We start from the raw sequence: 11,418 nt of genomic DNA, 5'->3' as shown, positions 1-11,418 counted from the left end.
AGTGAGAGAGTAGATATTAAACACGGAAAAAAAAAAAAAAAAAAAAAAAAAAAAAAAATTACATGGGAGTTTAATATCTAATGTTTACCTTTGAGTGTTGGATTTGTTCAACAGCAATCTTTTCTTTTTTTTTTAAATCTCTGTTATTCTTTTGTGGAATTATAAAGGCTATCCTATGTTTGGGTTCATGGGCCCAGAGCTCAATGATAATTTGCTTCAGTTCAAATTACATCTTGAATCACACACATAATTAACTTAAATGATATTTAGATGAGACTTTGGACTTTAGGCTTTTGTGTTAATAGTGGATAAAGTAAAGATTTTTAGTGCTATGAAGAGAGTTAATATATTTAGTGGAGAGACCTAAGCAAGCTGCTTTGCTCCTTTCACAAACTAAGGACCAAGGTAGAAGGTATCCATGAAGCAGGATGCAGGCCCTTACAATAACCTGAATCTACATCTTAGTTTTCCCAGCTTTCAGATTTGAAAAAAAATAAACTTTTTGTGTTTATAAACCATTTTGTTGTGGACATTCAAAAGACTTATATAAATTATAGGGGTAAATGTACTTCACATAAATCTGGGCAATGATTACTTTAGATATGACACTCAAAGTGCAGGGAAAAGAGCAAAATGAACAAATACGATTGCATCAAAAACTTGCATAAAGTTTTTCCACTGCAAATGTAAAAAAATAACCAACAAAATGAAAAGTTCACTTACATAACGGGAGAAAAGAGTTGCACATCATATATCTGATAAGGAATTGGTATTCATCATATATAAAGAACTCATATAATGTCACAGCAAAAATGACTTGAATGCAAAGTCATTTTTACTTGAATACAAAGGACTTGAATAGATATTTCTAAGAAGAGACATAGAAATGATCAACAGGTATGTGAAACTATGTTTAGTATCACTAATCATCGGAGAGGTACAAATCAAAATCAAAATGAGATATCATTTTACATCTGTTAAGAGAGCTAGATTCAAATAGACCCAAGATTTGTGTTTGTGAGAATATGTAGAAAAGAGAACAGCTATACATTGTCGTTATATGCAAAAAAGCGTGGAGTTCCTTTAAAGAATTAAGAATAGAACGTCCATAGAGTTAAGAATAAATTCTGGAGAGCTGGGGATTTAGCTCAGGGGTGCCGCTGCCTGCCTTGAAAGCACAAGGTCACATGTTCAATCCTTGAACCAAAATAAATAAATAAATAAATAAATAATAAATTCTGGAAATACAGTGCATTGCTCTGTGACTACAGCTAACAACATGGCATTGTGTAGTTAGAATATGCTAAGAAGATAGAAGACGGTAGAGCTTTAAGAGTCTTACACATCTTCAAGCACAATTATGTGAGCTGCTGAATATGTTAATTTGCTTAATATGGCAGTGGTTTCACAATAAATGCACATATCAAAATATCACATGAAATTCCTTAATGATGTGTTAAGTATTCTTCAATAAAGCTGTGTACAAAAGCACATGCAGTGGTATATTAACTATCATGTGTAATGCTCTTCATTTCCTTTTATTTAGATTCTGGAATTTTTTTTTTCAGTACTAGGGATTAATTAAATTTAAGTCCCTTTTCCATATGGTAGGCAAGTACTCTACCACTGAGCTAAACTCACAGCCCATGAATTTTTTAAATTTATTTTTATGGATGATTTTTCTACACTCTAGTTTGTAAATCAGTATGAAGTTGTTGCCTATGCAAAGCTTTCAATAAATACAGGGTTCTATTAAAATCCAAGCTCTGCTGCTTAGTGGTTAATTCATCTTTGTAAACCCCCATTTACTTATTTATGAAATGGAGGATGCCAATAAGCCGTATTAGTCTAAGTATGAAATAAAATACTATGAGCTAGGTTTCGAATTGTAGATTTCTCCCTGTAACAAAAGCTTTGTTTGCAAAAATAAAATGTGCTTTAAATGTTCTGTAACAAAAGAATTTAGTGTTAAGTGATAAAGGATTAGAACTATAGATTTAACAAATGTGCTCTTTTCATTGGCTTCTTTAAAAGTGGTGCTTTGGGAAATTGAAAGACTTCATTTTGATTTATTTTACATTTCAAATGCATCAGCTTTATAAGGGCTGGAGATAATGTTTACAAGTGACACATTTCTTCCTCACATAATCCTTATAATAAAAATTTCCCCACAATTAAAAACCCAAATGCAAAATTGAAATATAATCAACAACTGAGTAAACCTGACACATAGTGGTTATTAGAAAGTTAAATTGCTAATAGGAAGTAGAAGAGTTTACATAGAAACAGGAAGGGAAGGAACTTTAATTATAAAAGGTTAAATTATACTCGCCTATATAATAACAAACAAACCTGTACAGAAAATGAATTGTGTGATTTGGACATTTGAAAAACTTCTCAATTTTATGAGTGAAAAATCATTTTTTAGTTCTACTCTATCATCAAGATATTTCATGAACATGTTATAAAAACATTATTTTAGATTATGAAGGAAACATTTAGTAATTTTTCCTCTGTTATGCAAAACATAATAATATCTGCCATATATTATATCCTGGCTAGTACCTGAAAATAATTACTGTCAATTGAGCTCTTCCAGGGTTAATACTTTTCTTTAAAGCAATAAATCTGACCTTTAAAGTGAAAAATTATGTATTTATGAAAGATATTTTATTAATGAAATTATGTTTAAATCAAGGTTTTCATATAGGGGGACTATTTGAGGAACTATTTGAGTTCAAGAAAACATACATTTCCTATAAAATTAAACTTATTTAAAACTCACTTATTAATTTAATTTTATGAATAACATGCTTATCATGGTAAAGATTTGAAAAATATAATATAAAAATAAATGAAAACTCAAAAGTGTTGAACCATGATCTTGAATTAGTGTCATTAACAAGCCTTTTATTAAACTTCAGACAAATGACACAAAGTCATCAGATTAATTTTTTCTGCTCTGGATCAAATTATCTATTTATATAAATTATTTCTTACAAAAATATACCTATAAAGGTTATTCATGTTTAAGTGTGTATCATGTGGGCTATCTACTGGCTCATACAACTCATACAACTCAGTAATGTACCTTTACAAAGATCAAGGGCTGGAAGTGAGACAAGTGGTAGGACACCTGCCTAGCATGTCGGATGCCTTGGCTTCAATATTCAGCTCCATGAAAACAAAGAGAAAATAGAGTACAGACAAGACCACAGTTTTATGAGACTAATGGAAACTTGAAATATTGCTATAATTTGTATAAAAATGTAAATTTAAATTTTAAAAAATAATGAAAATTATTGAACTGAGAAGACTGCATATTAAGTTTCAAAGGAATCTGGGACATTTTCAATTATAAATAGAATTATTACTGAAGTCATTTTTGTACATTTCACTGGGATCAAAGTATTAAAGAGTTTAACATTATATATGAAAACAATTAAAAGTACTTATATTATTTTTCAAACCTGTTGCAAATTTCTGTCCAAGAGAGACAATTCTCTCAGGTAATTGTTTTTAAAAGGCTCTTTTGGCTTATTTTAATTGTTTACAGAACAAAGCCTGAGTCTCTGCTGAAAAACTGCAGGGACATTACTGGATTTTCAGATCAATCTGAGGAGAATATCTGCAATTGTAATTTTGAATGGTCATTTATATCCCAGCTAAGCCTTTTGAATTCTCATAGCTATCAGAATTGTGCCATTCTTCATACAAAATAAGCAGTTTCAAGTAAATGATACAGCAGCTCTTCCTCGAAAGTGACCTTATATGCTTACAATGAATGGCAAGAAAATCCCTTGGAGTGATACAAGATTTAAGAAAGCAAAGACAACATGGATAAGTTTAATCTTACTTTAGAATTTTTCTCAGTCTAAGTAGTTTCCATGTAAGTGTTTTCTTTCCTCCAAGAGCTGAAACTACGTTAGCCTCTGTTTCTCTTGATATTCAGAAGAAGAGATGCATAATACATCATCCAAACAAAATCTATTTTTTTAACTCTGTGTGATAAAATCTTATTCTCTTAGAATGATAAAACACAATTTCTGTTATTTCCCGCTACCATGATTTCCATATTTCCAATAATAATGTAAACAAGTTTGTTTCTCTTCTTTTATCAATTTAAATACCATAATTAGTAATGTAACTTTTGCCTTGTTAACCAGAATTTACACTAATAGCCAAAGGTCATTTATGCAAATCAATCACTTTTAAATCATGCAAAAACAGCAACAGCAACAGTGACTTAAATCTTCAAAAAAAATCCATCTTTGTTGTCATAACAAAGGAAAATTTATGGTTGTTTATAATTTTCAGAGAAATTGGATTATGATTTTTAAATCACACTGAATTAATATAGCTATAAAATACATTAATTCATACCATTTGTCTTTAGAAAACTACTAGTATGTAATCTAATTTTCGCCTAATTTCTGAGTTTGAACTTCTAAAGAATTATAGGCGAAAAGTCTCTTCCCACACCTCAGTTTGTAGTTCTGTTTTTCTATTGTATTGGCACATGTAAAGAGGAAAAAGTCATCCATTTACTGACTTCATAATTTGAGGTACTATTCTATTACAGAGTACACAGCCTTGTGTTTTTCAAGTAGTATTTTTCTTTCAGGATACACCGTGGGTGTTCAGTAAATTCAGGATGATTTAATGTATATATGACCAAATTAACAGATCCAGGCTTTGCCTCTCCAGAGTCTATTCCTTTTCCTCTCTTTAAATTGGTCCATTTATGGAGTTCTTTCTTTTTCACAGAATGTTAATAAGCCTCATAATAAGGGTTATTGTACCAAAACCTTTATAGTCACAATTCAAAAACAAACCCATTTCTTGTTCATAAACTATAAAACTTGCATCAATAGATTTACTTTCATGCACCTCTCCTATGATTTTGAAACTAACCTGTAAGCCTAGCATTATAACAACAGTTTAGCGCATATTTTTTACTGTTTGATTCCCCCTCTCCTCTCTCTCTTTTTCTCTCTCTGTTTGCTATGATCCAAAACTCAGGACACAGACTATTCTTACAGAACAGAAAAAAATGTGAAGAAACATTCATATTCACTTCGAGTTGATCATAGTGTAATTTAAGGAAGTAGGTTCCCCTGAAAGCTTTTCAAAGCTCTTGTCAAATATTATAGGAAGGGGAATTCTGACCAGACATCAGACCAGAAAGAGCTTTTGCCAGAAATATGCATGTCATTTAAGGAAAATACAGAATTATTTTGGGGTGGGTTGTTTTTAATTTTAATGTAAATTCTAAACTCTTTTTTCCTTTGATGTAATATGCACAAATACTTCAATAGCTCTGTTATCTGTTTTTAACCTAAAAAGATAAAAAGATTGCATCTAGAGTCTTATCTCCTCACTTATATTTTATGTGGAATTTTAATTGCAATTAAAATGCATGCTTTAATTTCTACTGTATCTCTTTATAAATCATTTTGAAGAAAATAATTTAATATGAGTTTTACAATCCTTATCAACACAGCCATGTTACAGTCTAACACATGCTCTTGAAGAAACATTTGGGTAGCATGGTGGTGCATGCCTGTAATCCCAGAACTACAGGGAATGAGGCAAGAGGATTGCTGTTAGTTCAAGACCAGGCTTAGCTACGTGAGTCCAAGGCCAGCCTGAATTACATTGTGAGATCCTTTCTCAAAAAATGAAAAGAGAGACAGAGAGAGAGAGAGAGAGAGAGAGAGAGAGAGAGAGAAGAGGGAGAGGGAGAGGGAGAGGGAGAGAGAGAGAGGAGAAGATGATTGCAGCAGCACCATTATAACAAATATGTAGGGCTGGGGATGTGACTCAGTGATGCCGCACCTGCCTGGCAAGCACAGGGTCCTGGGTTTGATTCTCTACCGGAAAAACAAAACAACAACAACAACAACAAAAAACAAATATGGAGAGTGCGTTTTAGTATATGTCAAAGTTCGCATCAACAACAAAATTACCCATAGTAATCTTTCATATATTCTTGTGTGTCATATTTTCTGTATGTTTTGATTGATATTTATAAGCAAATTTTATTAGGGCAATTTTGATCTGTTACATAGTATTTAGTGATTAAACATATACTCAGAGGTGCACAACTTTTGTACTACCCAGGCTGTGCATTATGTCACAGCCTATCAGAATGGTTCCTCTTTGCACAGATAGTTTATTAGTGATGGTGATTATTTCCCTCACCAGAAATAGTTTTACCTATACTCACTTTTAATTTACGTATATGCTTTTGTTTCAATGCTGCTCAATATGAAGACTTTTACTTAAAAGTTGAGAGACCAATTTGGTTGGCTCCCAGTCAGAAGTGAAGGAACACCATCGCTACTTTGAGGGGGCCTAAAACCTACATCGTTACTCTGTCGGACTTCAGAGGTGACTGTGATTGTACCAATGTCATCACAGTTCTCCCCTAATATTCCTATACTATGTAAAGTTGTGATGCATTAGCGAAAAGAATTGTCCCATTAAACCTGGGCTGTTCTATGACATCACACTGTCTATGGGCCTGTGTTTGTTACATGCCTCAGAGTAAACACACTTACAAAGAACCAAAGATAGTTTGTTTTGCTAATAATATTATTTTTATTTATTTATTTATTATATTGATAAAATATAAATTTTCAACTCTCTTAAATTCCTTGTTCCAGTGACCTTGGGCAGGAACTTTCCCTATTGAGAGCTGTGAGATTCCAACTTCTTAACATCGAAGCTACTACATCTTGAGTTATGTTCCCTCCTCTCCATACCTGTCTAATCTGATCCATCTCTGAAAGCACCTTCTCTCCATTGTAACTCCCTATATTTTTTATGGGGCTGACATTATATATTCATTGATTTCTGATCATAAATGAGCATTGCGTATTCCTGGGAAAGCTTACAAGGATTTAGTCTATCAGAAGTCATTAAATTCAGTCTGTGATTTTCCCATTTATGCTTGCAGCTTCTAACCAATTGAATATTGACACTAATTTTTTTTCCCCCTCAATTGCATTCCTTTAATTTGATGTCTTGTGTGATAATCTGGGGCCTGGGCAAGAATGTTTACTCTCAAAAGTATGTTCAGTTTTCTTATAAGGTAAAGAAATCCAGAAATATAGAAGTAAGTTTTTTTAAATTGGAAATTCATCATTTTGCTGATTTCAGAATATCTCTATGAGAAAAGAAAAGTATGCTTGAAGATAGAAAGAAATATTTTAATGTTTTGACCACAGAGAAATGATAAATATTTGAGAAGTTAAACATGCATCAAAATATCGTATACCATCCATCATATGTAAATTTTTTGTAAAATGAAAAAGCAAAACATATGCTCTGGTTGATCTGGACTATGAATTTTTGTCATTCATATTTATCTGGTGTTTTAAATAATACATATAATTTTCTTTCCATAACCTTGAAAAAGAAAATATCTATCTGTATAGTACATCACATAACTTATTTTTTTCTTTTTTATAGTTTAATAACTGAGTAGTAATTGAATAATTATGGATAAAAAAAGTTATTATGATAATGAATATTAGGAAAAAGAGTAGAAGAAAAGAAGTTAGCAAAACATTTAATTGTCTGGCTGCTATCAAATCAACCAATAACAAATCCTTCTCCATTGTTGGTGGGAGTGCAGACTAGTGCAACCACTATGGAAATCAATATGGAGAAACCTCAAAAACTGGGATTAGAAGTCCCATTTGACCCAGCTATCCCTCTGCTGGGTATCTTTCCACAGTGAAATATGCACACACATATTTATAATAGCTAAAACCTGGAAATAGCCCAATAGGCCATAAACAGAATACTGGATAAAAAAAGATGATGTGGTTTTTCTATAAAATGGAGTACTACTCAGCCATAAAGAATGAGAAATTAGAAACATTTATAGCTTAATGAATGCATATTGAGGCCATACCCTTAAGTGAAATAAATAGGACACACATGAGTAAATACTGAATAATTTCTCTGGTGTGAAAAACTAAGAGTGTAAATAAGATTCAAATGGTATAATTGATAATGTGAAATAGGAGGAAAAGGTCTAGGAGTAGGGGAAGTGGGAAGGGTAGGGAAAAGGAAATAAGGGAGAAGAAAAATATTAGAAAAGGAAAAAATGGAAAATCGGGAAAGGTGGGGGGATGAAGGAAGTGCAGGTGAATGGGGAAAAATAAGAACCAAGATAAGTCATGTAAAGGTACAAGACCCCAATGATGAGTGTAACTGTATTGTTTACCTTAAATGTACCAATAATCTTCATGGGAAAAAAAAGAACAAGTTCATTGTCTTTGTACACTGCAAAAATTTAAAAATCTAGTGAACATATTATAATGTAAATATTGTAAATGATACATTAATACTATATATTGCAATTTTAAAACATAAATCATCTTGAATTATAATTCTTGTAAATTATTAGTATTGTAACTGTTTTTGATCATTTATAATCTGATATTATTGGTGAATTATTTCTTCTGACATGAATCGGTCAGTGTTTATCTGTGTTGATTAGCGGTATTGTGTAAAGGAGACAAGATGTTCTGTTGATTGCTATTAAGACACTGGCATTTCCACTACTTAAATTTTTGATGTTTAGCCGAAGCTGATAGACAATAGGAACAAATGTAGAATTTTGTTAGCTCTAAATGAAGTATTTGTAAAGATGTAGTATTCTTTTTTTTTTTGGTACCGGGGATTGAACTCAGTTCCTTGCACTTGCAAGGCAGGCCAAAGAATCGCTGAGCTAAATCCCCGGCCCTAAAGATGAAGTATTCTATTCTATTTTAAAATATATTATTTTAAATAATATTTAATTCCAAAATTATCTGTCCATTAAAGGAATTGGCATATCCCAGGAGAAACTTCTCACATTTATTTTCATGTGCTTTCTCAGGTTTTTCTTATTTGTGTTATATTGAATCCAGGTCTGGTACAGTGTGTAGTTGAGAAAAAATTACAATAAATATTCTAGTGGTGAGAACATAAAATAATGTTAAAAATAATTGGATATTATTGGAGATAGTATAAAAAGGAAACACTTTTGCAATTGTTTGCATTTTGTGACAGTTCTCTGATATGACTTAATAAATGTCAGTACTGGACATTAGTACTTTATATGTTGAGTTACATGTTACCTTTAAACAAATAGAAATAATTAAAGAATATGAAGTACTTGCAATACATGCAAGAAAAGATTGTTTATATAATGCTGTTCTCAGATATTAATAAGACTAAATAAAAATTTTATTTTCTATTATAAAAGAATGTTGTTTGTCTTTGAAAGTCACTGCTTGCTTTAGGAAGCTAAACTGTAGGTGCAGAAAAGGACTATTCCAAACTTATGCGCTCTTAAAAGACTTTCCTTGCTTCGTGGAATGCTTTCCTATGAAATTATTCACCCAACATCATTATAAGTTTATTTTTCTGAGTAGAATGCATTAAATGTGGATTTGTGTACATTTTTGTCTTTTTCTAGCAATTGTTGTTTTGAGCAACCTGGAACCAAATACAACTTATGAAATCAGGGTTGCAGCTGTGAATGGGAAAGGTCAAGGGGACTACAGCAAGATAGAAATCTTCCAAACATTACCAGTTCGTAAGTAATCATCTTTGTCTTGCTCTTTGTTGCCATTTTCCTCACTTACAAATTTATGGAATTTTATAACGCAGGGAGATACTTTAAGATTTTGTGGAAGTGAAATATGTCTTTGATGAAGTGGCTTCTAAAGATGATGGCATCTGAGATTTATAGGATAACTGTTTTAGAGCTAGGCTAAAAAAAATAAAGAAAAGGTGCACTGGAATATATACAGTAAAAACTGCTGTGAGGCATTTGTCCTTATTACAATCTGAATAATTGCATTTTGGACATCAGACTATATTCTGTGATAGTAGAAAAATATTCATGTAACATTTGTAGTACTTTGTTGTTCTGATGAGATATTATTGCATTTATCTCACAAATTATGAAGTGGGGGAAAAAAGCAATAAATTTATCTGTGACAATGACTTCCAAAGAACTACTGTAGCCTTTCCTATAACTATTCCATTTTAAATATTATGTCATTTGAATTTTTAGGTAATTAAGATAAATTTGAAGACTTCTATTTTATGTTTAATATATCATAGAATGTGAGCTGGGGATTTACTACTGCCTCACAAGTGCAAGGTCCTGAGTTTGATCCCCAGTACCAGAAAGAAAAAAAAAAATATATATATATAAAATATGAGAAAAAAAAAAAAAAATATATATATATAAAATATGAGAAAATTGAATAAATATTACTGAACAAATACTGTTAGAAAATCTCTGCCTAATTGTTTTAGACATGTGTTAGGAGCACCAAATTGGTCATAATGAATTATCTTATCCTAATTTTCACCAACAATTTTCTATTGGTTCCCACACAGTCTATCTGATGAACTGCTTGATCTCCATTTCCAGTGCTGTCGCCTTTTTTAGTCTCTCATTTATTCACCAGGAGAAAGTCAAGCTCATGCGTTTTAACAGCTAATCCTACCGCCCTCTGATCTTCCCCTACTTTATCTGCCTGTTCTCTGCTCTTAAATTCTCAACCACATGACCTTTTAAATTCCCACCTTCCATCCCAACATAGTTTTGCCTGCCGGCATCATTAAGAGCTCTTCCAACCTGCTGCAAAGCTCTCTGCATCCACAGGTTGAAGAGTATTTATGTGATATTTCTTTTTTTCATTGAACTGTGCATTTTGCTGTGGTTTTTCCGTTTTGGATAACACTCAAGGCAACTGTAAATGAGTTCAAAATAAAGGCATGATTTCTTCTATAAGCCTGTGGATAATCTGTCCAATTTCATTTCCTCCTACTCTTAGTCACCACGCTCAATCTCTTTCTCTTTCTCCTCCTCCTCTCTCTCTCTCTCTAGCACTATTAATATCATGCTATGAAGATGGCTCTATATCCACAAATATGTAATGTTGATTGAAATAAATCAGACGTACAAGCTTAAATATGCCATGGTTTTTCTTACACACGAGAATCCCAAAATGTAACCAAAAATAACCAAATGAAAGATGGACAGTAGAAAGTGGGAAGACATTTTTAAAATGGGAAAGGAAATAAGAAATATAGGGAAGGAAGGTTAAGTGGATTGAAAAAAAATGAAGGAAATATGTAAATAGAGCTTTCACAAATAGGAAGGCAACCAAAAATTGGAAGGAGCAGGGAGGGATGGAAGTGGTAGCAAATGAAAAAAGAAATGAAATGTATTATGCATATGTACAGATTCCACAAAGTAAAGGTAAGCATTATGTATTGTAAGCATATGCTCATAAAGATAATTTTAAAAAAATAAATTACAACACTGCTTTCTCAGTGTGTAATTGACTTACCTTCATATCTTCAAATTTGGAAGTTGGATGTTAGCCATATATATAT

The 11,418-nt window shown here is 31.9% G+C and overlaps 1 protein-coding gene across 2 annotated transcripts in view; it reads left to right on the top strand.

Moving 5' to 3' along the window:
• The window catches only part of Ncam2 (neural cell adhesion molecule 2), a 454,995-nt gene that overhangs the window by 391,578 nt on the left and 51,999 nt on the right, over nucleotides 1-11,418 (top strand). For both annotated transcript variants that reach the window (XM_010608552.1, XM_010608553.2), the window contains exon 13: nucleotides 9,479-9,598. In XM_010608552.1, coding sequence (XP_010606854.1) covers nucleotides 9,479-9,598 — 120 coding nt within the window. The remainder of the gene's footprint in view (nucleotides 1-9,478; nucleotides 9,599-11,418) is intronic.

This window comes from Fukomys damarensis, unplaced genomic scaffold (assembly GCF_012274545.1).
Source record: "Fukomys damarensis isolate Sample0158 unplaced genomic scaffold, DMR_v1.0_HiC HiC_scaffold_24, whole genome shotgun sequence".
Classification (NCBI taxonomy): Eukaryota; Metazoa; Chordata; class Mammalia; order Rodentia; family Bathyergidae; genus Fukomys; species Fukomys damarensis.
This window is presented reverse-complemented; position numbering and strand designations above follow the sequence as displayed.